We start from the raw sequence: 27,585 nt of genomic DNA on the forward strand, positions 1-27,585 counted from the left end.
GTGAATATAGAGTTGATTTCAAGTATAGAGTATTGTAAAGCTGTTGTTGTTGCTTCGATTGGTGGATTGTTGTGTGGAATGGGAAAAGAATGACTTGAGGGTGGGAAGCGGTTTATTGATATAGAGAGGGCAAGGGCATTGATGCTGAATGAATACAGTGATTATATGAGGGAGGGCGGAGGCAACGTTAGGCTGTCACGGTAATAAAGGATACTGATTTATTGAGAGAGCCAGGACAGTAATGCACAGCTATTCCTTGCTCTTCTTCTTCTTCTCTTCACACTGCTTGCATAGTCTGCTATAGTTGTCAGTGACAACGACGTTGGCCTTCACTCCACATGCTTCCCAACCGCCCCGCGACCCGGGACAGGAACGCTCAAGCATATCCTTGTGTACCTTTTTCTTGGACTCGTCACAGGTATCTTGTAACGAATATGCTGCACATGATGCAAATGTAAGAGTCGAATCTCAAATGCGTAGATTCTTGTGAAGTTATTTGGAAGCTCAAGGAATTGTTGGGTAAGATCTAAGAGAGTTGAAGGCTCGGAAGTGGTTTATTTATATTAAGAGAGCAAGGACAGTTATACACAGCTATTTCTTGCTCTTCTTGTATCTTTATATTGGACATATTTGAGGTTACTATGATATAAAGGTACCGTAGCTATGGAACTGATGGCTTAGGATGCTTATTATTTTGTTTGCCTCAGGCTTATGTTCTCCATCCCCGCATTTGTGCAACGTGGTGCACTCGTTTCTCTACGTCTGACTCTGACGCCTTGTAACAGAGTTCTACTGTAATACAGTATTGCTTCAGCCGCATACTGGTGTGAATGGAAAATCCTGTTCCTTGTCCATAAATTTATAGCCGCTTATGAACGCATCAATACCCCCGTTCTCCCCCAAACACTGTATGCAAATTTTGAATGACGCCTAAAGCTGACCATGTCAACGAGCGGCGAAGACGCAATGAAGAGTGACCTACCGGAAGAAGTGCACGGTTATCTTAAAGAACTTGTTCAGCGCCTCACCGACTATCTGAAAGAACAACTTGTCGGCGTGTACCTTTTTGGCTCGGCAAGCTACGACGCCTATGAGCCGGGTCTTAGCGACCTAGATGTACAGGCAGTCGTCAAAGGTCCGCTCGAAACAAGTGGAAAAAAGGCCATCATCTCTCGTTTGACCCAGGATAGTTTGCCGTGTCCCGCGACTAAACTCGAGTTCGTCGTGTATGCTCAAGGCTCCGTCAATCCAGCCAGCCGTCACCCAGCCTTCGAACTCAATCTGAACACCGGGCCTCACCAATCCGATCATGTCAGCCTCGACCCCGCGAATGAGTCAAGCCACTGGTTCCTGCTCGACATTGCCATGGGACGCCAACTTGGCCGCTGCTCGTATGGTGCTGATCTCGCTGAGGTCTTTGGGGCCATTCCTCGTCGCTGGGTTCTCGAAGGGATGGCAGACTCCCTCGCATGGCACCAAGCGAATGAGGCAAGTTCAACAAATAGTGTGCTTAATGCCTGCCGAAGCTGGCGATACATTGCCACAGGAGAATATTGTTCAAAGTTGGAGGGGGCCAACTGGGCAATGGAGCAAGACAATTGTCCCGCCATTGTCCGACGCGCCGTTGAGGCTCGCAAAACAGGGGATGAGCTTGATGCTGGCCAGGTGATGGAACTCTATGACATAGTCGTCAAGGACAATTGTGACAAGCTCGAGATCGAGGTTAATTGAGTACTGGGTTGCGAATGGGTCGTTTTCTAGAAACTCTCAATCCAAGACGACCTTGCGTTAATTACAATCATCAAATCTGTGACTCCAACTCCTTCTCAGTCCAATCCCACAGCTTCTTTGCCAAGACTTTGTCCTTGGACAACTGACTCCCATTCCCCGATACACCAACCGGAACATAATACTCCCCGGCCTTAACTCCCTTAGCTGTGGCAGCCCATAACTGAGACTTTGCCCCTTCTTCTACACTTACTCCAACCAGAGGAACAACGAACTTTTGAAATGCACTGAGCATCCAACTACCACCGTTCGAATTCTGTAGGTCTGTTTTGACAGTGCCGGGATGGATCGACACTGGGGTCAACTCAGTGTGGCGCAGGGCGAGTTCTCTTATAAAGAGAATATTGGCAAGTTTACTCTGGCCATAGCGATCGGTGGTTGACATTCCGCTGGCAGTAGACTTGAGAGTGTCGAACTGAATGCCGCCTGAGGGGCCAAACTTATGGGCAATAGAGCTTACGCTCACGATTCGCACATCACTTCCAGGAGATGACGAGGCAGTGTGGGTCAGGAGTGGTAGAAGAGATTTAGTCAACAAGGCATGTCCCATGTGGTTCGTGCCAAACTGCACCTCGTATCCCTCCGAAGTCTGGCCAGGTGGGCATGCCATAATACCGGCATTAAGCATAAGGATATCAAGGCGTGAGACGGACTTCAAAAAGGTCTGAGCGGCTGACTTGACAGATGCAAAAGATGACAGGTCCAGTTCTAGGAAGCGAACATCAACGCCAGGACTTTGTTGTTTGATCTCGGCAATGGCTGTCTCAGCCTTTTTGGCGTTGCGAGCAGCAATCCAAATCTCCGAGGGCTGGTGTTTCGACAGAGCGAGAGCCGATTGTTTGCCAATACCAGCATTGCCACCTGTAATGAGAATGACTTTGCCTTCGAGAGAGGGGATGTCTCTATCGGGATTGAAGGGATCACTAGTTCCCATGGTGATGAGTTTATGTGTCGTCTAGTGAAGTGGTGAAGGACGATATGTGAGGCAGAAGACACGGAACAAAAGTGTTGGCAAGGGAGATGAAGCAATGAAGAGGTGGAATGTAGCCTTGTTGTGAGGGTTCTCGTGGGCATCTCTCGGTTCTTATAGAGGGCAAGTATTACTAAAATGTGGCAACAAATCTCGAAACATTGGTCAACCAAAAGAAGGCTCCTTCAGGGGATCATGATACCCTGTACGGGATCACGACTACAAATGGGCATGGTGAAGCCGTCTAACCAATCATGTGAAGAGATAGACGAATGAACCAATAATGATGCTGTCCAATCACTTCCAGGCCACTAACCTCATCCGGTTCGAATGAGCTCTAAAGACAGTGTGGGGCAACCTCTTTACCAATCATGTACGACAATAGTCGAACCGGCGAACCATGGTAGCAACATAAGCGGGGCTTGAGTTTAGCTCCGTAGGTGGTTTACAGAGCGCGGTCGGTAGAATAGATCTTGAGTCATCTAATCTTGTCTCTATCACTCCGACTGAACGCGTCACAGTGTTGCCTTGAAAACCGACTCCCGACAAGACCGAGGCAGCCATGAGCGCGATGGAACCCGCCAGGGCTCCCGGAGGTCGCAAGAAATCCACAAGGTCAAAATCGGGGTGTCGGACTTGCAGGTAAGTCAGCAAGCTGTAACCGGGCGCACGGGGCTGATTTCCCCTTTCTCTAGAATTCGACACATTAAATGCGATGAGGGACGCCCTGGGTGCCTGCGCTGCTCTAGCACCGGTCGCGCCTGTGACGGATATGGCATCTGGGATTCGAGACATCCGCTTCCCTCCACAACTAGAAGCCTTTCTCAGCACATGACGCCCTCATGCTCATTTTCTCGGAACAAAATTACGCAGTCATACTTCGCTTGGTTTATAACCAGGGCAAGGAAGAAGATCCCCGGTATATTTGCGTCTGACTTCTGGAATACGCTCGTTCTTCAGGTCAGCGCCCAAGAAGACGCAGTTCTGCACTCTCTGCTAGCACTGGCCTCCGCTCATAAACGGGGGATGCTCTCGCCCCATGACGGAAGTTCGGAGCCTGGTATATCTGACGATGAGAGCTTTATGTTGCAGCATTACAATGCGGCGATTATGCAGCTCCAACACCACCTGGCTGTCGGAGATAAGGAATCAGTCCGAGTGGTGGCCATCTCATGTCTGATCTTTATCTGTCTTGAGTTTCTGCGAGGAAACATCAAGACAGGCGTCAGACACCTTCAGAATGGCCTAAGCTTGCTTCCTCTTCTCAACTCGCAGTCCGAAGTCGAGAGTGGTATTGTTGTGCTCAAGTTCCACAACGAGTCAGTGGAAGATACCGTCACAGAAGCATTCCTCCGTTTGTACCTCTATTCAGCTAGCTTCCACCGGCTCCCCCATAAGGTGTCTATTGCCACTCAAGATTGTGCATTTAGTCATCGAAATTGTGCCTTTCCTACCATAGCTATTGCAAGGCAGCACCTCGACGAACTTGTTAATAGGGTATACCGACTCGAAGCGTATACTCGCCATTTACAGACAATTGCTCAATCAATCACGAATACAATGTTGCACGAGAGGGGACACATCCAAAAAGACCTCGACTGTTGGTTGAGGCTCTATAAACACTCATATACCAAGCTTTCAAACGACAGTCCTGTGAAAACGCTACCACTTACCCTTCTCCGTATCCACCATACCATGACACATGTGATGGCTGGGACCTGTCTCGACCCCACCGATGAACTGAGTTACGATCTCTTCAACACAAGCTTTGTCTCCATTGTCACCCTTGCCGAGCATCTCTTGGAGGCTGCCGCATCCATCATGGCTGCAGATATTTTATCTGGAGCTTGCAGTGAAAGGTTCAGCTTCAGTGCGGACATGGGTATAATACTACCTCTATATTACACAATCCTGAAATGCCGATGTCCAAAGATTCGACGATGTGCTCTCAAGTTGCTTATTACCGTGTCACACCAGGAGGGCATATGGAACGGGCCCTTAGCTGTAACCATTGCTTGTAGGGTCATTGAAATCGAGGAGAGTGGATTCTACGGGTGCTCCCCTCTTGAAGAGTGGGCTCTTAACAGTTATGTAGACGTCCCTATTCCAACACTACCAGAGTCACATAGAATCAGTGATGTGTATTTAGAGCCATTTGACAGCTCGACCAAAGACCTGACATGGGTCTATAAAAGGATACAGGGACATGGAGACACGTTAATATTACAGGAAAGTATTAGAAATAGTTTGGTTTTTTAATCCTCTTCATTGGAAAAGACATACTAAATAGTAAACTGAAATACAATATAAGTATTAATTAGAGACATCATCTCTTGAAACTACACTTAGGTAGTATTTAACTAATAAACCAACCAGATAAAATTCCGTTTTAATTTGCCCTCCTGACGGTATATCGCCCAAAGTTCTTCCCGGTTGGGCTGTTCCATCCATATTCGCATTAGTTGAGGAAATTTCCATGTCCCCATCACACACAGGAAACCAGTGATTGCCATCACAAGGGCATTGGTTTTCACGCAGGTAAAGACAGTCAATGTTTCAATATTATCGGGCAAGATGTTGGTAAGAGACATATTCCTTCGTGAAGCCCAAAATGAATAAGAGCCTGGGCTGTAAAGAGATCCTTCAGATTGGTAAACTTCTCAAGAGCTCCTATTGTGGCCCCGAATAAATTGGCATTAGGCCGAAAGTTCAGGTGAAGGGATTGAACAGTCGTGCAGAAGTTGGCGAGGTGGTGGAATGGGGGTCGTGGTAGATCAACATGGCTCTTGACGTTGCACATCTCAAATCGAAAGGACAGCAGACGGTGGTTATAAGAGGTGAGTAGCTTCTCCAGATCACGGTATTGCAGTCTAGAAGGGGGTGCCTCGTCTAGATTGACTTCTTGATCTGACATGTAGTAGGATATCGTCCCCGGCCTTGACCTTTGTCTCACTTGACAATGAGGTCCAATTATCAACTTATCCAGATCGGGCGCCACGTCCACAATTGCATGGGGAGGCGAGTTGCACAACGATGCCTTAGTTTGATAGTGCTGATACCAAAAGACTCTGAAAGCAGATGGAAGAAACATGTCGATAAAGTCTCCGTCGGCCATAAGGGTTGTCAGATTGGGCAGTAAAGCGAGGAGCAGAACAAGAGTCTCGGCGTAGGCAACTCTCCACAAATATGATTTTGTAAGGGAAGTTTCATCGCATCCAAACAGAAACGCCTGCAATGTTTTATGATGCTTCGGTTCAAGACAATCTTCCAGTCTCCCACGCCAGACTTGGTTCACGTCGGTTCCAAAACTTCGAGTCCCTGTTGATACACATTGCGAGCCAAGCTGACGTCCAAATCAGCTGCCAGGTTCGAACTGAAAGCTAAGGTCTTGACAGCCTTAGCCAAGTCTCGTCTGGCAGTAGCAGTACGAAGGAACGGCTCTAGGCGCCTCTCGCGACGCTCAAGACTAGGGAACTCATGATACAGGAAAGGTTGAGCGATGTCCCGGAACCGATGCGATACGCGATCGAGCGCACATAGGTCTCGGACGGTTTCAGCATTGGACGAAGTGGTATCATGATCTGGGACAGTTTGATTTGTCCATGGAAGTTCAAAGTGAGGAATGAGATTGTTGCCTTGATAATGGCGACAGAGATGGGAACAAATAGATTGCAGGACCTCTGTTGGAAGGCTTTCAAGTCAAGAAGTTGGATTTGCTGTGTGAGACATGGCATCAACAGCCTGAATCACCATCTTATTTGAGTTTGTGATTTGTCCGAGGAAGAGTCGTAGATACTGATGTCATATATTTATACCTTGGCCAAGCTCGGATCAGATGTGGTTCCCTGATGATCATCATTTACAAAGAACCCCGTTTCAATTGTGCCGGTGATGCAATAACAAGTTGTGTTCCTGGTTTCCAAGGCCAAAGCATCAGGGAGATGTCATTTAAGTTTCAGTTAGCTATAGCACGTGGGGTCCTAAAATGCTAGTGTAATACTTGTGGCAAAGTTCTAATACATATTTCTTTACAGGTTAAAGGCCGATATATAAGTATCATTTCAAGGCCTTTGGCTTCACTTTATGCGTTGCAAGATGCGCATTTTGACTTTTAAATCCAAGCACTATGACATTGGTGTCCAGAACTCTTTTGATTAAAATATATTTCTTAAAGAAGGACGAGCAGAATAAGACAATTCATTTTAAGTAAACAGTATATAATTCTAATTTAAAAGGCCAGAGGCTAATATAAAAAGCAATTATTGTAAACCCTCAGTTTGTCTAAACCCAGCTAGGGCAGACTTGACATCTATTCATACTTAACAACATGGCAAGTTATGACATCCGATCATGTCTCAATAATCCTGCACTATAGACAAGTACTCTTCTCGCGTGTCGGAAACAGCAACGAGCTTTGTGGCACGTAATCAAGAAGGCCGCCTGGTGTTATTTGAACCGGAATTCAACGAATCTTGGTATAGTTTTCATGCATTGTCGCGTCTCCAGGCGTTGTATGATCCAACATGAGGTATTTATCTCTACTATAGCTCAACTACTTTGGGGCGGACATAACGTGAAAAAAAGCAATTTTAGCTTTTCTTTCTTTTTCTTTTGGTCTTAGCTTGCTTCATTTTGACAAAGAGGGCCAACTATGACAAGTAACTGAAGCTGGCTCTGTGGCAAGGGACGTACCGTCAGCCTCACTTTCAAATACCTGGTCGTACCCCGCTTTTGCTCTCGGCTTCGTAATAACCTATCTTACTCTAACTTATTCCTGACCTTGAACGTCGGCCAGCATAAGTGTTTTTGGCATTGAATGAATTGCTATCATGGCCGACCCGTCGAGGGCAGCCGCTTCGCTAAAGCCAGACATTCGACTGGCTCAAGCAATTTCGATGCTTTTGGCTAATCTACCCGATGAGCAGAGACGTTCATTTAGAACGCAGGGAGAGGAACTTTCACCTCCGACGATCACAGATGTCATGAGAGTTGTAGCCGAAGTTGATATGGTTACGAGAGGAAAACAGAAAGGTAGTAGTCGGGCTTTTGGACCACGGCTGACCAATTTCTTGGAAGCTGTACAGGAGTTCGCCTCTATTGGAGAGGTCGTGCTAGGCGGATCTATGTCGTCTCTTGCTGCAAGTGTCTGGTTGATTGTACGCCTGACGATCATGGTATGTCCTTTCTGTGGAGAAGTCTGTATAGACCTGATAAAATCCATAGATGCTTGCGGAGTATCCTCGATGGCTGGAGAAGGTGTCTACAATGCTTATGAGCGCCGGTCGCACCGCGCCCCGTCGCATGGAAATAAGCATGTTTTACGCGCGGTCTAAACACCTTCAATCATGTCTTCATGAATACTTCAGCGTCGTTGTCCATACTTGCCACTATATAGTCAAGTCGCTACAAAGCTCAATCTTTGCAAAGTTTATATCCTTCGCCACGGACTCTAAACTGAAAGGCTATGAGTCAGATCTCGAGCGTTGGGCAACGATGATCAAGGAGGAAATGAAGATTCTACAAAGCCAACCAGCTCCGACACGAACCGACGACTTTGCGAACATCTTTCCTAATTCTGGCAAATCTAAGTTGCAAACAAAGAACCTTGCCCACAATCTTGAAGTCGCCGAAAGATATTCAACATACGACTACTTGACCGCCTGGAAAAGGATACGAAAGTGTGGAAGCACTAGCTTATTCACACTTCTCCCTAAATACCAAAGTTTCATCGCCTGCAATGGCTCTTCTACCTTGCTCTACTTAGGCCAGGCAGGAGCAGGAAAGTCGGTCATACTCGCCAATATGGTCGATGATCTGGTTCAGAGACAATCTGATAGTACCCAAATCGCCTTTTTCTTTTGTCGGTGGGATCAAACCGATTCACTACAAGCCATTACTATTCTTTATTGCTTGTATCGCCAACTTCTTGAGAACCGTCAAGATAGGTTCCTCTTTCTCGAAGACGTGCATGACGGTTCGTCTGATAGCAGACTGATGACTAACGTATTGCGTGATGCCCTAAACACCAGCAAGAAGACATATATAGTTCTTGATGGGCTTGATGGCTGTCAAGAAACAGAGCGGGCGAAGGTAATTAGTGTACTTCAAGCCCTTCAAGCCCATTCATCACTCTCAATTTGTCTCTCGTCAAGGCCAGGAACCTTGAGTCATATTGGATGGACAGAACTTCATTTGATCTACATCTTGGAGGATAATCCTGATATCGAATTTTTTGTGGACTCCGAACTATCACGGCGGTTCGAGCAAGGGGCGTTGGAGGTTGGAAATCCTGCCCTTGGCGGTAAGATCAGATCTGCCCTAAAAGAATCCGCAAACGGGAACTTCGTCCGAGTACAAAAGCAAATAGACTTGCTATGTGAACAAAACACGGACAGGGATATACTCCAATTACTTTCCGACTTTACAGAAAGTCCTTTCGACGCCAGCGATACTGAGGCATTGCCCGTACAGACTACGCCAGTTGCTCCTTCAGCTTTCACGGACTCGGCATATGCGTCCGCATCTTTCACAGATAGGAGTGGCAAGAACCCAGACGACGATAAAGGAGCTGAAGATTCCCTGGGCGGTCCAGATGGCAATGATGTCGACGACGGAGCCACTGAATACTCCGATGTCTCGAGTACCACGTTCTCCAGAAAGCGTCTGTACATATCAGAGCTAGCTACAGATCTATACAATAGAGTCAGCTCCGGATCTTCCAATGCAGGCCAAATAACTCAAGTGAGTATTTCTGATACGCTTCCAAGCCTGCTCAAGGCTTTTGCTCTGAAGATTGGGTATTGTGCAACCAGCCAGATGCATCGAGATGTCATGGCCTTTGTTCACAGGCACAGAAGGTGAGCAGCGATCTATCCCAATACCCTTTCCAGATTTATGGAGTTGTTCAGATCTCCATGAAGAGCCAGGTCCGGGTAGTTATGGCCAGTGACCAACCGAACTTACTGACATCTCTATTTGCTTAGTGAGATTACTGCAGCCTTTTTAGAGATCTGTCTCACCCAGGGTGAGGTTGAGCCTGGAGAGACAAGAGATCAGTCAGGCTCTATGAGTTTGCAGGAGCGTATGGACCTCTGGGATAAAAATGAAGATATGGACGGAACCTCAGTTGAAGAAGGTTTGGAAAGTCTCGAAATATGGGACGGCGATGAGGAGGATATGTATGAAGATGCTGACATTTGGGTTGCGGCTTACCGAGACTTCGCACCTAACACCGAAGCCTACACATGGTTACTGACCCAACTCCAAAGAGATATGGATTCTACCCAACAAGAACCACCCGCGATTCAGCTTATTCGAGATCAAATATTATCTTCACTTCCACCACCTCATAGAGTCAGCAGGAGCATAGCATCTAAGCCTTGCAGCGTGTTGTTTGAGATTGACTGGGATATTGTTGAGTTCTTTGACTCGCAACAGTACTCCAAGCCTCCAGACGAAGCACTTCCCAGAGTGATTACTCTCACCGGATCTTCTTCCGACGCACAAGCTTCAAACTGCGCTCAGTTCTTAAAGCAAACTTGGCCCGTCACAGGGGAGATGATGCTGCATCTTACAGGCGACTTACTAAAGCAAGAGCAGGCCGGTCCACATCACAGTAAGATACAGTCTCAGTTTTCGCATCCTGTCCTGACACAGCCCTATCTAACGAGTTCAAAGCCCGGTTGCCAGATGGTACAAGACTAGCCGCCTGGATAAAGGAGTCAAAGCTTATGGTCGAGATGGATGGGTCCGCAGCTTCCATCTCAGAGACTGCAGAGCAGCTTGCCTGGCTGGGAGCGGCTTTGAGGAGTTCGCCACGTGAGAAAGGGCTGGTTTACTGCACTCCTTCTATCAGAACCACTTACCAGAGTCAGGTAATGCCACAGGCTGTCGTCTTTGAAATCGCATTCGAGACAGAACAACTTCCGGAGTCATCAGATATTGCTAACGGTCATTGCTGGCATGGCATCTTCAAGAACCCCATCATCGTGAAAGGTTTTCCCATTCTGTCGAAACTTCAGAAGGATACCGGCCTCGAGATACCTCTGAGCCTCATGGCAGGCTTAGCTCGAGCCCAGCGTGTTGACCGATTCAATGACAAGGTCTACATAAAGGGCTTCTCGACAATGCTAGTACCAACTAAACAAATCAAAGATGCGGTCTACTGGCACCTAATTTATCAAGAAGACGGATGCCGCATATCGTATCTGGCTGACAATCTACAGCGGGACGTCGATCTAGGATCATTGGATTTTGCAAGTTGCCGCCACATTTTAGGGTGGTGCTCTGAAGCTAAGTTCTATGCTGGTGAGCCGTTGTAATCGAATCTACCTGGATATACGACTAACTGATGGACTTCATAGGATCGGCTCAGGCACAGTACGATGTTAGACATTCAGAGCTTCCGAAGCCACACTCACAATGTGCTCTTGCTGGCACCACCATAACATTGGGAAGAATGATTACGGGAGGTTCAAGCTTCGAACTCGGTATCAAAGACACGCCAGCGCATGTGGCTCGCAATGGCTTTATTCCGAGACTCAAATGGATCTCTTCAAAATTCTTTCTGCTCTGGGACGAGAAGGACAAACGCGGATGGCTGACTAACGGCACCAGCGCTTTATTGCACGTTGTAAGAGCGTCTTTAGCATTCGACAGCACTGACAAGTTCCAATCAGCCTTTATCTTCAAAGCTGATGACTTACAAGAGTCACCCAAACCCTTTACGGCTGATTCAGCAATTGATGTACTCATCAACCCTACGAATCAAGCTTTGAAGCTCTATCCAGAAAGGAACGGCTTCATCGTCCTGGCAGACAGAATTGATCAGTACTACAATCTGCTCGAAAAGATGCTCGACCATCAGACAGATATCGCCAGGCGCCACAGCGCAAACCTTGAGAAGATGCCACGAAAGTACCTCGAGGGATGGGACTTCGAGGACTTGAGCGCGAACCGTGATCCGTTACATCCACGGTTAGTCACCCTTGATCCTGCTGGGAAGGGATGGGTCGACTTGACGAGGGCACTCCAGGCCGTAACGCTGACAGGACGCGGCTTTGGGGAACTTGTTCGACCGGTAGGCCCAGCTTCTTGCGAGACCTGGTCTCAACTACCACGTCATCGATACCTCCTTGCATGCTGTGTTTCGGATATGGACGCTATCGTTAGGGACCATCGCAGTTCTAGCGATGACTATGTCCGGCTAAGTGACGATCTTATATGGCATAATGCGGTCAACATCTCCGGAAGATGCCATTGTGGCTGTGTTGCTGCGCATCATGGAGAACCAGTCCATGTACTTTTCCCATCGACACTATCTCACAGGTTATGTGCCAGAAGGACTCCCATGCCTATTGCAGGTAGTGGTGCTGTAGTGTTTGGACATAACCCGGGCTTTTCTTGGATTTGGGGAGATGTTGGTCCACCGACGCAACAACAACCATGGGAGGAGGTAACTGTAAGTCATATATCAGACGGGGCAGATAAGGATAGTGGAGTTGGTGCGAGTCTCGTGACCTCCTCAACTGAGGGCCATGTCAACTCAATACGGAGTTCGAGTATATCACGTCAACTATCGCCAGTGAAGAGGACGCCCGAGAGCGGAGCTATTCCGTTGAGCGAGAGCAAGTATTATGCACGAAACCAATATACGGTTGGCATCCTGTGCGCGTTACCGATTGAGCTGAAGGCAATACGAGCCCTGTTTGATCAAAGACACCAGAACATGGCAAGCGTCCTCGGCGACAACAATCAGTATGCACTGGGCGAGATATCACAGCATCTGGTGGTGGCAACATCTCTTCCAGCTGGAGAATATGGAACAAATGCAGCTGCGTCAGCAATATCCGATATGACACGCAGCTTCATGTCTATAAACTTCTGCTTATTGGTTGGCATCGCTGGTGGTGCACCCTCGGAAGGTGATGATATTAGACTAGGCGACGTTGTTGTCAGTTTACCTACCAGCACATTCCCTGGCGTGCTCCAGTACGATCTAGGGAAGGAGAATGAGGGAAGCGACTTTGAGGTTACAGGCGTATTGCGACGACCGCCTCGCATCTTGACTAATGCCATTAGCAAGATCCGTTCGGATCCAGATATCGGGCTTGATGCACTGAACCCATACCTTGCCGAAATCGTCAAATCACTGCCATCTTATGGTAACCCGGGTCAAGAGCTGGATGTACTATTCCGCGCTTCTTGTTCTCGTAGGAGTTGCAGGCCCGGCTGCTCGCATCTTGAGACGCGCCTCCCACGGTTGACAACCGAACCGAGGATCCATTACGGCCTGGTAGCATCAGGTAACCGTGTGATCAAAGATGCGACTTTGCGTGATCGGCTGTCACGCAAGTTCGGAGTGTTATGCTTTGAGATGGAAGCTGCTGGGGTGATGAATAGGACAGATTGTCTTGTGATACGAGGGATATGCGACTACAGTGATGCTCAGAAGAACAAGGTCTGGCAGAACTACGCTGCTGCTGTAGCCGCAGCGTACACTAAGCTTTTGCTGAGTGCGGTAGCGGTAGTGAACGATCTGCCAGTCAACTTGGTGAGATCTGATAATGAGCCTGTGTTCAAGAAGCGAAAGATCGATACTGGCAATGAAGGGCATGAATAACGCGGATATTGAGCCGTGAATAGCATCTGTAAACCACCAGATATTCACTGAAATACGAGGACCCCACGAGACTTATTTTTGACCTTGGGTAGCTGACCTCTGCCAATTTTAATCACTGATTCACTATGTTTGGGCGAAGAAGCGTAATTCCAGAAGATTCGTTTGGACAATGTGATACCAAATCAACAGTCTATCATTTGACTCGAGTCACTCAATCACGCACCCAGTTTAACTATAAAAGCCACCGTACTCAAGTCTTTCTCCCTCTCAACTTTACCAAACACACAACAACTCGATTACAACTCAATCAAGAGAAGTCAACTAAATATATTCTAACTCATTAAAACAACTTTCTACTATCAAAATGTCCTATTCCCATATTGGATACTTCCGCTTCGAACAGAAGCCTGGCGTGACATACGACCGACCATCGTTCAAGCCTGTGGAGGATGCCTTCGGCGATCGCTTCAAGTCTGCATCCATCAGCGGCACAACAATGACCGTGGAGGTCTACATGAAGGACAAGTACTATGACTCCACACGAAACGAGGTGTATGATGCCTTGGAGGCCATGAAGATGAATGCTTATTTCGACCCCACCGACAACATGGTGTTCGAGACAAGCGGAGACAAGTTTGTCACTCACTGGCACAATGGCAGTGGCCGGATGCAGGAATGCACCAACTGCAGCAAGAGCCGTTACTGCTCAAACCGCAAGTGAACTGGGAAGTAACCAGAGGACAGAAGGTGGCGTTGGAAGAGGAAATGGACCATAATAGGGTTATGAGCATCGTAGTGTAGTATAAAATGTAACTGCGGTTCACCAATCGAGACCAAAATAAAGTGAAGTATTTCCAGATGACACTGATAAGTAACTTAGGTTGCGGCCTGCTGGTCACAGAGAGTTTTGAAAGGCCTGTGCTAGTATTGAAAAGTAGCAGTGAGCCAGTAACAAGAGGCTTACAGTGAAGCCAAACTTGGCATTGCAAGCCTTCTAGAGTAAATATAAATTAATAAAGTATAATACTAATACAACCTGCTAGTGTATCCATGTGAGCGACAGAATTTCAAACAATTAGTGACATGCGTCCATCGTCATGAGATGAGTTGGTCTGCAAGCCAAATCACGTACTCGGGTAAACAACGCGAAACAGCGCACTTTCTTTTGACTTGGCCATAAATGGCGGAATCACATGACACCTATTAGCATTAGCGCCAGAATAGACCGCGATTCAGTGTTCATATAGCCATCCAAGACTCAGTCTGAATGGAGAATTGGGTATATAAACTCTCCAGCAACCTCTGCCGTTCTCCACTTCCAACTTCACCACAGACACAATAACCCCGTCAAACATATAACTTGATCAATATCTTATCTCAAACGACGTCAACATGGAAGCCCCTCGCAGTACCACATACAAATATTTAACATTTCTGTTCACGCAGAAACTGATCACAAAGGGAAGGACACTGCCATTATACACATATACCCAGAAACTATCGGAGTTCTTCGACAGCGATAAGCTGAAGTACAGGTTCTGGTGGCTCTGCAACGATACTTTTAGAATCGACTTCCGTAAGCTTGCAGACGTCGATGTTGAGAAAACAAAGAGGGACTTGTGTGATGTCTTGGAAGGTATGGACTTCTTTGAGTGTTTTGAACGCTCAAGCATAGAATTCAAGGAATGGGAGGCGGAATATGCAAATTATAATGGGGATGGTGACAGCGACGTGGAATTCTACAGGATTCAAGCTGATATTCGTGACTTTGAAGAGTCACGAGGTTGAGATTGCCCTTGCTCTGCTTGGGGTAGAGAATGTAGCTATAGATCGTCGATCGCGATCTGAAAATACAGAGATGCAGATTTGACACTAGGCATAAACAATAGCTGGTATTCAAGAAGCAAGTCAAAACCGCTGGCCTATCTGACTTTAATCTTGGTGGTGCTGCTACCTCCTTGGCTTCCAGGCTCGTTCATATGGAGTTCTAACTTCTCCAATTGATTTAAATGGAAATTAGTAATCCGGTAGCCAAGCCAACTTTGGAACGAAACCTGACATTTTTATATACTCTTCTTCTTCAACATCCTTTCCCGTCTCTAAGTCTGTCACAGTGATCTTTAGCGCATCACCTTTTGAAAGCCGATCCTTGAACTTTCCAGCCGAAAGAACCCTTGTTGCAGTTGGTTTGCGACATCGGTTTGTGTTTGGTGGCCCCGAACCATCTCTTCCGCGTCCCATTCCAAGTCGTGTCACCTGTCCGATAAAATCGGGGTTACCGACTACATCAGGAGCCGTAGATTCTGCACCAGCAGTAAAGACATCGATGCGGTAGCTGGAGGTTGTACAGCCAACTTCATTAAAGACGACATAAGGAATGAGCTCTCTCTTTTCACTGATATTGAGAGAGTTGGTAGCTGCGGTCATGTCTTGGCCCGGCAACCCGACAGGCAAGACTATTGCCTTGCCTCCACTTGGCACAGCGCGACGAAGACCCTTTTCTTCGGCAGTCTTGCGAGTTGAGAAGTCAGGGCTCGCCGGCTCGCCGTACATGTAACCAAGGGCGCGGGTATCCTTAGCCATATCACCAATTGTAGTATACCGCCAACGGCGAGGGTCATCATAATCAATGTCGGTACCATTGTTGATGAAAGGCTGTAGTGGGAACCTAGATGTGAACTGATTCTCCGGATTCGCATCCATGAAGATACCAGCTAGTCGATCCATGTTTGCATGGTAAGACAGGAATATGGGATCGAAGGCAGTATAAGTGTTGTCGGCCTAATACAATATCAGTGAGAGATTCAGAATTTTAGTCATGTCATTACCTACCATATCAGGTCCAACCCAGCCGTGGAAGTTATCGTGAACCTGCTCAAACAGACCATCAAAGTCGAAACGAAATGGATAGTCTTTATCAGGCTGATCATCAGTGAAATCAGTAATGTTAGCCCACGGCACTCCAAAGTGCTGCGCTGACTCAGAGGTTGTATAAGTCTTCTGCTCCAGTGCGTGGGCTATCTGGTCGTGGTAAATCTTGAAAAGCTCAATCTTCTCTTTCCAGCCCTTTGCATCAGGACCCTCCGCCAAGATAGGGTTTCGAGTCACGGTACTACTCTTGCCATCTTTCGACTTCCCATTCAACGCTTTGGCAAATCGCAGTGGATTTTGTCGAGTTCCACCAGAAGGATGCTGGTATGTCTCTTCAAGAAACATTGGAGGAATGCCGGCAAACTTCGACGTTGGGCATGCAGCCTCTTTGGCAAATCCATTCCAGTAGGGGACGGGGAAGTCCATGAGTTCTTCGACATAGCGAAGGTAAGCACGATGCCACATAAATGTTGCTTCTTGGTAGTGGAGACACCAATATGCGTCTGCAGTGTCAATTAGCGGACATTATCTGTTCTTGAGGCATCTTTCACTCACGGAGGACTCCAAGCTCTTGCCATTTGGATCCTAACTCCCTCACCTTGAGCACATCGTCTAGCTTGGTCTGGTAGGCAACAAGTTCTTCTGGGCTCAAACTCATGATGTCCCTCCTGACTCTATAGGCGATGGGAGGGTCAACGGGATCGGGAATTACGGGACTCTGCGAGGGTTCGGCTGTTGAATCTTTTGGAAATCCATGATTTACCCAGTTGCGAAATACCTCGAGGGCGGCTTCAGGCCAGTAGTGGTCCGGGTTGCGGGTTACAGGCATCGCCTGAGATCGCAGATGCTTATAGATACCGACTGCCCGCTTCTTAACATCATCGTAGTTAGAAAGATCCCATTTACCCCAGTACTGCATTTCACCAATCCATGTTTGGCCAACTCCCTCGGGGTCAACGGTAATCCAGTAGGGTGCTTTGATCATTGGTAGGATATCATCTTCCCAATTGGCTACCTTCGGACTGTCTCCCGTAGGTGTTGGTGGTTTCATCGCGATTATCTGGAGAAGGGTGATACGAATATTGCGGCGAGATCGTTATTATTATCGTGGGATGGAATGGTAAATAAATGAAGACTGTATGTATACCTCTCCTTGGGGAGACTTGAAGGAATCAGACCAAGCACTGCGCCGAGGGTTAGCACTCGCTGTCCTCCCTTGCGTTCCCAAAAGGACTAGCTACAGATAAGACCTCCCGAACATCTCAGAAAAGGCTAGTATGCGAGAAGGTGGCGAGCTGAATTTTAGTCCGTTTACCCCTCTTAGTCCCGCATAGATCTTGCATCGCAAATGAAAGACTCCAGTAATGCCAAGAATGACCAGGAGTCTAGACCTTTCGTTGTCTTACATCTCAACCGCTAGACTACTCGCCCCACTGCCATCGCGGTATGTGATGAGAGAGAATCTCACTACATACGAGACACGCATTTCATGCACACACGCTATTGCAAAGGAGAGAAATGTTCGGCTCATCTAGCCTCTTACGTGGTAATGATACCACTGACATCCACATCCGCCACGGATTGGTGCAAGGTAGCCAAAGTAGTATGATGCTGATAACGAACTCAATCACCGCGTCATTAAAAAAATCAGTTTTCTGTAAAAGCGGCAACGCTGTGCAAGCCTTTTCTGCAGTTTTTAACGAGTTCCTTTGGTGGGTTTTGCTAACATTTATGGAGAACTCAGTACAGGAATCAATGACGATATATCTAGCTCAACGGGGTAAATGCCTTGAAATGTTTCTAATAGATGATCTTTGGCTTGATGGATTGGAAGTCCGGCCCATTTGGAGGACTAGGCTCCGGCATACCCATGTAGTCTGGTGGTCCCTCCTTCGCCGCTCCTCTAACCTCCATTACCTTGAGATCAGATGTCGTTACGACAGCATTGACCTCACCACTCTCCAAAGCCATCATCTTACTTGTAATAGCAATTCTTGGAGGCGCTCCCTGAACCTTTGGCTCAATAATGGGCTTCTGCACATACGGCTCAGTGTACGTAATCGCAGGCTGAGGTTTTCCAGGCCACTGCTTGGATGCCTTCGCTGGCTTGGGACCTACGATACCAGAGACACTCATGAAGATGTAGTCTGCAAACTGACTTCCGTAGTGAACGTAACGGCCGCCGTTGTTTTGATCAAAAAGATCGCTGACATTGAGGTCGCGGCTGCCATCATCTGTTTTCAGGCCCTTGGGGATCGAGACTCGGAGATGCAGTCCCATGTTCTGGGTAATATCACCACGATCACACCAGTCGAAGACACCATCTGGTACAGGGCTCATTTCTCGGACATTTCCTCGTCGCTTGCCTGTGCGATCAAGAAGGAAAGAAGAGAAGTCCGCGTCGTAGATGTACAGAGCTACGGGGTCTTTGACGGAAATGGTGGCTGGGATTGGAAGTACTTTATCGTGGGCAAGACGACAGACTTCGTTGACTGCTGCACCAATCTGGCTATCGTTAACCTCAAGATATCTCGTAAAAAGTTGGATCTCTTACAGTGGGATCAGAATTTCTTCCTGGGTTACCGTAGGAAGATCCATCTCCACAGAGTGTAATCATGTTTGTGATGGGCTCTCCATACACCAAATCAGTTCGAGTAACAGTAGCTTGAGCAGCAATATCAATCTCAGCACTGAGGCTGTTGTTGATTTGGATCAGGTGAGCAATTGTACCAGTGTTGGTGTGACCGTTCCATTTGTTAAAGATGTCATAGGTTCCATCTTCCTTGACCAGATCGTCACCTTTGATCTGATCTGCGAAATCAGGATTCAGCTTCTTGTAAATGTTGAGGATCTTGTTGTTTCTCTCATACTCTTGTGGCGCGGGTTTCTTGATGGCGGTTTCCGTGAGAATGGGGTTATGCTTAGCTAGCTCTTCCCAATACTAATGATCAGTTGGTATGAGATCTATAGGAGATGTTGTTCTTCACCTACCTCCGGACCCTCACAGGTGAAGCTCACTACCTGAATATCTCCGTCTACCTTTTTTGTAGACCATTCAAGGTACTCATCCATCACCCAGCGGTCCTCACGCTGCTGGGAAATCTGAATAGTCTCATCTTCTCCCGTCTGCGGGTTCTTTTGGTGGAACTTGCGGATCAGTGGAGGTACGCCGCGGCCTGGAGGAGCACGCTGATTCTCGGGATCCTCAGCATACGCCCATCGCGCATCATCTGTCGGCTGTCTGATTCTGACCTAGACCCAGTCAGAATGAGGCCCATGAGGTTGATTGCGTACTTACATTCAGTGGGAAGCCAACCCAGGTGATGGGCACAGAGGGTAAGGACGGATCATAGGCGAATTGAGTGGGGTTGAAGAACTGGGTAAGAATTGTTCTTCCAGGCTGTCTGCCTGCTATCTCGTCACTGAACCAGCCATCGACGGTCTTGGACCATCTGTCAAGCTGATCATCTTCGAAGTCCTTCAAGAAAGCAGGAGGGTGAAACTTGTCAAGTGTCTGAAGTCCAGGCATTTTCCTTGACGAGAGGTGTAACTGACTCTACTAAACAGTTAGACTTGATAAGCCTCAATAGACTCGCGAGATGAGCGCCAACGTCGGTGGGAAATGCTATGGCTCTTGTGTTCGGGGACACCTGAGTGCTAAGAAATTAAGCATTGAGTTGCCAATCTCCGGAGGTAATACTCCGAGTTATGTGACATGAACTGCATATGTTCCTGATCACCAAAGTCTCAGCATTTTGAGGCTGGCTGAAACTCAATTGGCAATCAGTCGCTCATGCAGATATTCTCACCGCATAAGCTCGTGTTAATGAAGGCTGTTGATCTCTTGGCCCCTCTTTGAGCGGTGAAGGCACAGAAATGCATGCAGGAGACTCCCAGCTCAGAGCATCGGAGCATGTGAGAGCTCAGCCCTTCTTAATCGGTATACCTGCATGTCTTACTTGGGTAGCTATCGCGTATATCAACGAATGGAACCAAGATCACCGCGTCACCCAAAGCCCTTGGTGATCAGGGTTGCAGGGAGATATGTCTCTTTATGGTACCAGTGCCTATCTTACATCAATAATGTCAAGCAATAGCGTAGCTGACTTTGGTCTGGAACGGGCTGCGTGCGGGGTATCGCCAATGTCTCAGTTACAGATCGTAAACGGAACATTAGTGGGTGGGCCGAGCCTAGCCCCCGAAGGAACTCAGCTGGCCTGGAGTAAGCCACAAACGGCGAATTTGCTAATCGCAGACAGGTGAGTGGTCAGAAAAGTTACGCCAAAACACCATTCACACATGCTGGACGCCGAGAAAGGACTGCCCGTATGCACCGGACGTATGTGATGCAGCCTTGGTGTATCTGCGATGTGACAAGGCTTGGGGAGACTGCGTGTAGGGAGTCAAGTCTCTGACCGATTCACTTGGGACACACGGAGACAGATCACTTGCTCCCCTCGATATCCGCCCATCAATAGCTCGGCATAAATCCCAACTGCTGTCTTTCCGGACCTTCGTCCTACTCTCAGTCGCAGTTCTTACACCAAGAGCAACAATGGCAGACCCCAAGCGTGGAAACTACGAAGACATTAACCAGAAACTCTGGTATCGAAAGTTCATCCGAGGTATCAATCCTCAAGGAGGCCAACCATACCCTGATCAAGACACCCCTGCAACGGAGGAACAGCTCAAAGATGACTTTGTTGATTACTGGGGTAGCCGCCTCAAGACTGATGAAGCCTTTCGAAAGCACAACACTTACAACGAGTTAATGTCACAGTTTTGGGGTGCGTAGACAGACATGTCACTGCTGGACTGCTGAGCTAACTGGATGCAGAGGATGACGATATCATCTTGCAGACATATGCTGTCGCAGATGGCCAAACCGTCCCTAGAAACAAGCAGAAGGAATGGTTCAGATCAGAACTTCGCTTCATCTCAGTCATCTTTCCTGCTGATGCAAATCATAAGAAGGGGGACAAGGCACCAATTGCTTCGGTGTCATGGGCGCCTTGGTTTGTTCTCATCGCAGCGTGAGTCAACACCTGCGCAACAGTATTGCAGGCTAATATAGTTTTCAGCTCCTCTGCCATTCATTCAGAGAAAGACATTCTGCACATAATGAGTTGGTCGCGCGAAGACGGACAGTTTAGATACTATGCTGTAAGTGCATTGTCCCTACTTCTCCCAGCAGGCTGGTTGCTAAACATCGCAGCGCGACCTCATCATGAATGGGGAAGCCACGGGGCAGCATGGTTGGGTTTATCTGTGCTCCTCAATGGATGCTTTCGACGCTCCGGGCAAAGCGTACCTCGGTCCTCTGAATGGCCATGTGAATGGAGGTATTGTGATGAAAGAGATCCACAAGTAGGTTTCCGTCGGAACACTGGACCATAACTGCGCTAATATGACGATAGACCATGGATGCACTGGCTCGTCGGTGGCCGAGGAGTAACTGATCTTCTTGACTTTGATCTCGCGAACGAGCTTATGGAGGCCCCATGGCTCACCCATCCTGGATTCCCTCCCCTCTACGGAGCAAGTGTTCAATCCGGTGAAACTTTCGAAAGAATCGTGCTAGACTCACTCAGAGTATGGTTTACTAGCCGACGACACAAGGACTTTATGACTGCCAGTGGGGAGACGGAAGAGCGCCCGCGTAACATCCAGCGCTGGGCAGCTCACTTCTTCTTAACGACGAACATCAACATTGCTGCCACTTCAAACAACGCGAATATTGTACCATCGGATCATTTCTTCAGTTATGAGATGCTCAGAGGGTACAGTGATCTTTTGGTGAGTTGCCTCATTCACGCCATCCGTTCCGGAAGAATCAGTACACTAATAAGCCATCATAGCCGAATAGGAACATGTACGACAAGAAGTGGCTAGCAGCTCACGTACTGCCCGAAACACCCGCTGCTCTAACAGCCTGGAATGAGGAACAGTTCGGAAGCGCCAAGCACAAGTACTACACCCAAGAAAAGTGGTTCCAAAAGTATTCTATTGCATCATTTGGTTACGATGGACCCTCTTATCTCTGGGCATCTCGCGAACTTAAGCTATGTACCCTTCAAGAGGTAGCCAATGAGAAAGACGCTCAGCTCGTTGTCCCAAAGAATGTCCTTGCCGGTGGCATCATGATGGGAACCCTGGAAGACGGTGCAGAAGATATTCGTGGAGGGGATCAAACAAACTTTGCTGTTCAACAATGGGGCGAGGGTGATAACCCCTGGGTCATTCTTCAAAGCTCTGTCGATGATGCGCACGGTGTGTGGATGGCGCAGAGGATGTTCCTGGGTGACGATAAGAATGCAGCACGATGTCAGCTCTTTACGGAGAAGACCTTCAACGCTCTGCAGATGGTGGACTTCTGGAATCCAATCTACTCGTGGAGACGCCTTAAGTTGATGCAGTACATCCCTGTTGCAGCTCAACTCGTCGATACGCCTACGAAGGACCCAGTCACAGGCGAAGACGTTTACACATACGATCTCGAGCAAAACTTCATCGATGCTGTAAAGAAGAGAATGAGCGGAAAGGGCGATCTCAAAAAACTTCAAGATCGATGGCCAGAGGCTGAGTTTCTTCTGAATTTGGAGAAACCACTTATCGAGCATCAGATACGCATTTCTAACTACACCAACCAAGTCGCACAGAACCTAGGCGACGCCACATGGATTCTAAATTATCTCAAGCTCGCTGAATCCCGCCGCAGGATGTTCCGCCCCATGCCGATGAACTTCTTTGGAAGTAACATCCCATACTGTTTAGCAATGCCACTAGGCCACCCATGGCTAGAGATGACAGAACAAGCGTCTGTACGACCGATCCCAAAGAGAGGTGTTGATGTTTTGAAGGGTTGGTTGGAATCGCTGGCTGGTGCCGATCCGAACGTAATTCCTCAGAAGCAGACTCTGAAGGAGATCAATAAGATGATCAAGGAAAACGTGAAGCAGGATACTGTTGGGTTGCCTGTTAACTTGCTGCCGAGGCCATCGACAATGAGAATGGCTTGTCAGAGGTTCATTGCGGTGACGAATCCCGAGACTTCAGAACGACCTCATAGTTGCCCCTTCATGGCGGGAGAGCACCTGGCTTCGGCCCATACAGCGGTTGAGGCTTGAGTCTTGTAGTCTAATAGATATGATCATTCTTTCAGTCCAGTTGACTAGGTTGTAAAGCTTATCATGATTCCATTCAGACCCCAGACCCCACAATCATAGACCTTAGTGAACTGGTTTTAACCCCAATCTCGGCCGTCCTCTCCAACTGTGGCTATTCAAATCGCCATCGTGTCATGATATCGGGGATGAGTGTCGGTATGTTTTAATTATGCCATCGCGGGGGTGCAAATACAACCGGTCGTATTTAAATGAATAGAAGCTGTGCGCTATCATCTTTCTAATTTGAAATCATGGAATATCATCTCCATCGCTTATATCGACTGTATACTAATTTTACATAACAAACGCCCCTCATTATTCAGCGGCTCACCCAGTGGGAGAATCCTATATCCCTCCTTCAAATTGTCGATCTTGGCAACGCCCGAGCTAATAGGCATAGAACGACTGTTCGACATGGTCTTGACTGACCACTGCAGGAATGTGAGATGAGGGTAATTCGTTTCCACCGACATCTCCAGGTTATCATCAAAAGCTACATCTGGTCCTTGAACAAGCATAGTTGTAGTCCGTGTCTTCTGATTCGATGTATCAGGTGCCAATAGCTTCATCTTCACATAGACCGGGTCATTCCCTGTCGATACCTTCAGGCCCCGCGCCATAAGAACGTCAACTTGGAGTCGTATCTGTGTCGGTTGTGGCGAGGCTTTGACCACATATCCCAAACTTCCATGGAACATCGCTTGATTTAGACTCATGCAGATGTCCTCGGTCTGACAGTTAAGAGCAGCCATCTGAACGCCATATCTCCAACATTGGAGGGGATCGAAGTTGGATGAATCAACCCGGTTTGGATCCGGATACACGCGAACAAGATGTTGTGTTCCTGCTAATTCGAGCGAACGGTGGTCTTTTGTATGTTTCTTGAAGTTTCGCTCTGAGACGGAGTAGATGAAATTCCGATATGTGTCAAACTCTGCATCTTTAGGTAGTCGTCTGCTCGCTCCATATACGGCAAGACTCTGTAGCAAATCGCCTGGCAGATCTTGACAGTCCCCCCTCTCAAGATCTTCTTGAGACCCATCCAAGTTGAGGTATTCAGGGGCCAGCGATTCCTGAAGCGGCTCTGGATTTTGAGCTACCTTGACTTTCAGCAGGATCTTTCCGCGTAGCTGGTTAGGTGAAGGGAGTTCCTGTGAAGATGCATCAAGTGGCTCAACCACCAACTTCGATCTGAATACCTCAAGCATTGTGCGAGCCATGATATCCCTCTGAGACGGACTGCAGTGCACTTCCAGTGATAGCCACAAAGGCAAGTCGGAAGCAAAGAAAGCATAATTGTTGATAGTCTCAATGACAGATCGGAAGCTGATAGACGTAGTCAAACTGTACCCGTGCTTGACGATCGGCTGCCCGTCCCGTCCATCCCAGCAGTCGACCTCCACAGATCGACAGCCTTGTGAAAGCGTTGCGATATAGCCTTTGAGCTTGGAGCGGGCGGCGACTTGGCGGCCCCGGAGGTACGTGTTGTGAGAAGATGAGATGAAGTATTCGTTGATGGGACGGTTGAGGGTATTATGCAGAGGGGTGCTGCGGATAGCTGAATTTTCTTCCGAGAATAGATGAGCGACTAGGTCGTCTACTGAGGTGTCTGACATCGGTTTGATTTCTTCCTTGGAGCATCTCGAATCGACGAGCGTACTGGAAGAGTCGCTAAAGACTTCTGGAGTCTTTTCGATGTCGGCTTTCTTTTCTTTCCCTCTTACCTCTCTCAGAAACTCTGACAGTGCTTTCTGAGATATTGGACCGATTGGAGGATTATTTGCTTCCCGCTTTAGAATCATCTCTAACAGAAGCTGATTGAAGTCTGATGGAGAAGCTCGAGTGAATCTATTTGCATTGCCATTCTTGATCGGTTCCGACTTTTGAAGCTCTTCGATGTCTGTTTGAGCGCGCTGAATGGGCCTAGGAACCTCTCGGACAGGTGTTCCTCTTTCGGCGTCAGACAATGTTACGGCCCTGCCGTACATCACAAGATGCGCCATGTCGAGAAGGGCGGGTAGAAGAAAGACGAATGTGAGTACGATAACATGCCAGCAAAGAATGATATAGGCGACAAGCATCCTGCCAGAATGACTAGCGAGCCCAGGAACAAAACCAATGTGAAGTGCGAACAAGGCCAGTCTCGAAACTGAAAGAAGGCCAGTAAGTGAAATAAAGCATGCAAATCTGGTCCATAAAGTCATTGCTAGCAGCTGAACAAGCTCACATCCTAGTAGGATACCAAGCTGAACAGAGGTGTAAGTTTGCAAGCCACCAATGACGCTCCCTCGGAGGAACATCAAAGAGAACAAAACCAAAGCATAGTATTGTCTTCCAGATTCTGGGTTTTTGTTCAGCCGGCCAGGACTTTGAATAACAAGTGAGCCCATTTCGGAGTCCCGTGTCCAACTCCACCAGAAACCTGCCAACAGCACAATTAAGATGATGATTGCCATGGCTGAGTTACGATATCCAAAAATCTGATCGTCGAGAAATTGGTAGGTTGCCCATGCACTGATCGGCAACATGAAACAGCTGAGAAAAAGCCTGACAACAGTCCAGTATCGGTCTTTGAGTTGTGCTCCAAACGTCGAGATAGTGAGTTTCGGCTTTGGTTTGCGGATGCTCAGCCTGAAGCTGATGTATGATGATAAGTAAAGAAAGAAGAAAATAATCAGCGATAGGACGAAGGTATTCATCCAGCTTTGAGACTTCACCGGTGAGCCCGTCATCTGCGTTAAGAGCTCCAATCCCGGAGCCCCAGTGATTGTGCCATTGTGTTCGTAAATGCCGTCTCTCACACCGGCTCGTGGGTAAGGGGAGTTGGTTTCTACAAGCCCAGCCGGTAGCATCAGAGTAGACCAGCTACAGAGTCCGACAAGAGGTTGGAAGAAGCCGGGGTATCGAAGGCTCAAGGCGCCTGAAAAGAAGATGAACTGGATGTAAGCTAGAAGATCGATGGCGCGTACGATACGGCCGTTCTTCGTGGTTAATGATTTGGTGGTTTGCTGGGCCGGCCAACATGCTGCGATACAGGTCAAAAGGAATGTGGCGATGGGCAACCACAGACTGAGAAGGCGGATGGGCTCCTGAGCAGCGGGAGTTAGAATCGCCCGGATACAAGAGAGTGATTCGTTGTCTTTTGTTGTAATCTCCAGGGTTGTTCGGAAAGTATCGAGAAAAGCCGAGCGCTTGAATGAAGATGCGATGGTGAAATGAGCTCTCGGGCCGAGCCATTCGGAAGTGTAGCAGGACATGTTGACGATCTCTCCTGAAAGTTCCTTGATGTTGCTCCCATAGTCAATGACCGTAAATCTTGGTATGACATCGCCGACATCGATCTCGCAAGCATTCCGATCCGCCTGCCCAGCGATAACATCAAACCGCCACTCAAACCCATCCCTCCCTTGTTCAACCCCAGCGCGAAAACTCTCAGGAATGAGCGACTTATTAGTAGCCGCATCAGCGCAGTCTTGAAACTGCACATATGCAGCCTGACAGCTTGCTGCCAAGAGCGTGAAAGGAGTTACTCTTGACAGCTTCATTGCTATCTCGATTCGGCCATGGCGGGATGTGAGAGATCAAATTGGGTTGCAGGTGGATCTTTCTTTTTCTCCATGCTGGCTTTTCTCCCTCTTTTCTTTCCAGCTGGAGAACACTAATGACTAATCTCGTGGGGGCTATTAATAGGTGAAACGGCCAAGAGGTGTCTAGTGGTGTTTATTTTAGGGCGGACATACGAGACGGTCCACTTCGGAATACACCATTGTCGTCTTGACCGATGTTTGAATGGTAATGTAGCCTTAGAAATATCTAAATTGGTATATTGGACCCCTAGAAAAGTATATGCCGTCGCATCAGGATTCTCTGTTGGCTCTTTACCGAGGCTGTTTTCATACTCGTGGATCGCATTCCTCTCAGCTCAGAAGCCGAATCCGAGGATGGGGAACCGAGGCTGTCAGGGGTATCCTTGCAGGCATTGAACCGAGCCATACCAGAATCATTTCAGTGGGGCTGACATCGAACTCTGCATGATGTCATTACCCTAGAGAATGTCAAAATTTAAACTTTTTGTTTTCTTGTCTACGAGGCAATATGGTCGGAATTGAGTAGTGATATTTCTCCAGTTCAGCTAATACTTAGAAGCAAGTATTTCGAATTAGTTTATG

At 47.8% G+C, this 27,585-nt stretch overlaps 10 protein-coding genes across 10 annotated transcripts; 6 read left to right on the forward strand and 4 right to left on the reverse strand.

Annotated features, from left to right (window-relative positions):
• Positions 1-942: 942 nt before the first annotated feature.
• Positions 943-1,731, forward strand: FOIG_10002 (uncharacterized protein; the record flags this gene model as incomplete). The annotated part of the gene is made up of 1 exon (XM_031210290.1): positions 943-1,731. The coding sequence occupies one exon, from the start codon at positions 943-945 to the stop codon at positions 1,729-1,731; it is 789 nt and encodes a 262-aa protein (XP_031059768.1).
• Positions 1,732-1,801: 70 nt separating this feature from the next.
• FOIG_10003 (uncharacterized protein) lies at positions 1,802-2,722 on the reverse strand (the record flags this gene model as incomplete). The annotated part of the gene is made up of 1 exon (XM_031210291.1): positions 1,802-2,722. The coding sequence occupies one exon, from the start codon at positions 2,720-2,722 to the stop codon at positions 1,802-1,804; it is 921 nt and encodes a 306-aa protein (XP_031059769.1).
• Positions 2,723-3,320: 598 nt separating this feature from the next.
• FOIG_10004 (uncharacterized protein) lies at positions 3,321-4,217 on the forward strand (the record flags this gene model as incomplete). Its single annotated transcript, XM_031210292.1, has 3 exons — positions 3,321-3,400; positions 3,454-4,112; positions 4,189-4,217. The coding sequence occupies 3 exons, from the start codon at positions 3,321-3,323 to the stop codon at positions 4,215-4,217; spliced, it is 768 nt and encodes a 255-aa protein (XP_031059770.1).
• Positions 4,218-7,587: 3,370 nt separating this feature from the next.
• FOIG_10005 (uncharacterized protein) lies at positions 7,588-13,379 on the forward strand (the record flags this gene model as incomplete). The annotated part of the gene is made up of 5 exons (XM_031210293.1): positions 7,588-7,932; positions 7,982-9,615; positions 9,742-10,373; positions 10,436-11,065; positions 11,122-13,379. The coding sequence occupies 5 exons, from the start codon at positions 7,588-7,590 to the stop codon at positions 13,377-13,379; spliced, it is 5,499 nt and encodes a 1,832-aa protein (XP_031059771.1).
• A 364-nt stretch (positions 13,380-13,743) lies between these two features.
• FOIG_10006 (uncharacterized protein) lies at positions 13,744-14,100 on the forward strand (the record flags this gene model as incomplete). The annotated part of the gene is made up of 1 exon (XM_031210294.1): positions 13,744-14,100. One exon carries the CDS (start codon positions 13,744-13,746, stop codon positions 14,098-14,100), a length of 357 nt encoding a protein of 118 aa, XP_031059772.1.
• Positions 14,101-14,771: 671 nt separating this feature from the next.
• FOIG_10007 (uncharacterized protein) lies at positions 14,772-15,167 on the forward strand (the record flags this gene model as incomplete). The annotated part of the gene is made up of 1 exon (XM_031210295.1): positions 14,772-15,167. One exon carries the CDS (start codon positions 14,772-14,774, stop codon positions 15,165-15,167), a length of 396 nt encoding a protein of 131 aa, XP_031059773.1.
• A 228-nt stretch (positions 15,168-15,395) lies between these two features.
• On the reverse strand, positions 15,396-17,301 carry FOIG_10008 (uncharacterized protein; the record flags this gene model as incomplete). The annotated part of the gene is made up of 3 exons (XM_031210296.1): positions 15,396-16,160; positions 16,212-16,753; positions 16,806-17,301. The coding sequence occupies 3 exons, from the start codon at positions 17,299-17,301 to the stop codon at positions 15,396-15,398; spliced, it is 1,803 nt and encodes a 600-aa protein (XP_031059774.1).
• A 577-nt stretch (positions 17,302-17,878) lies between these two features.
• FOIG_10009 (uncharacterized protein) lies at positions 17,879-20,137 on the reverse strand. Its single transcript, XM_031210297.1, has 4 exons — positions 19,549-20,137; positions 19,242-19,502; positions 18,805-19,191; positions 17,879-18,755 (listed from the first exon to the last, which is right to left on the reverse strand). Exons 1-4 carry the CDS (start codon positions 19,777-19,779, stop codon positions 18,051-18,053), a joined length of 1,584 nt encoding a protein of 527 aa, XP_031059775.1. The 5' UTR covers positions 19,780-20,137; the 3' UTR covers positions 17,879-18,050.
• A 524-nt stretch (positions 20,138-20,661) lies between these two features.
• On the forward strand, positions 20,662-23,377 carry FOIG_10010 (uncharacterized protein; the record flags this gene model as incomplete). The annotated part of the gene is made up of 6 exons (XM_031210298.1): positions 20,662-21,037; positions 21,088-21,283; positions 21,332-21,413; positions 21,466-21,617; positions 21,668-22,046; positions 22,109-23,377. Exons 1-6 carry the CDS (start codon positions 20,806-20,808, stop codon positions 23,375-23,377), a joined length of 2,310 nt encoding a protein of 769 aa, XP_031059776.1. The 5' UTR covers positions 20,662-20,805.
• Positions 23,378-23,507: 130 nt separating this feature from the next.
• Positions 23,508-27,054, reverse strand: FOIG_10011 (uncharacterized protein). Its single transcript, XM_031210299.1, has one exon. It carries the CDS (start codon positions 26,959-26,961, stop codon positions 23,689-23,691), a length of 3,273 nt encoding a protein of 1,090 aa, XP_031059777.1. The 5' UTR covers positions 26,962-27,054; the 3' UTR covers positions 23,508-23,688.
• Positions 27,055-27,585: the final 531 nt, after the last annotated feature.

Source organism: Fusarium odoratissimum (assembly GCF_000260195.1).
Source record: "Fusarium odoratissimum NRRL 54006 unplaced genomic scaffold supercont1.17, whole genome shotgun sequence".
Lineage (NCBI taxonomy): Eukaryota > Fungi > Ascomycota > Sordariomycetes > Hypocreales > Nectriaceae > Fusarium > Fusarium odoratissimum.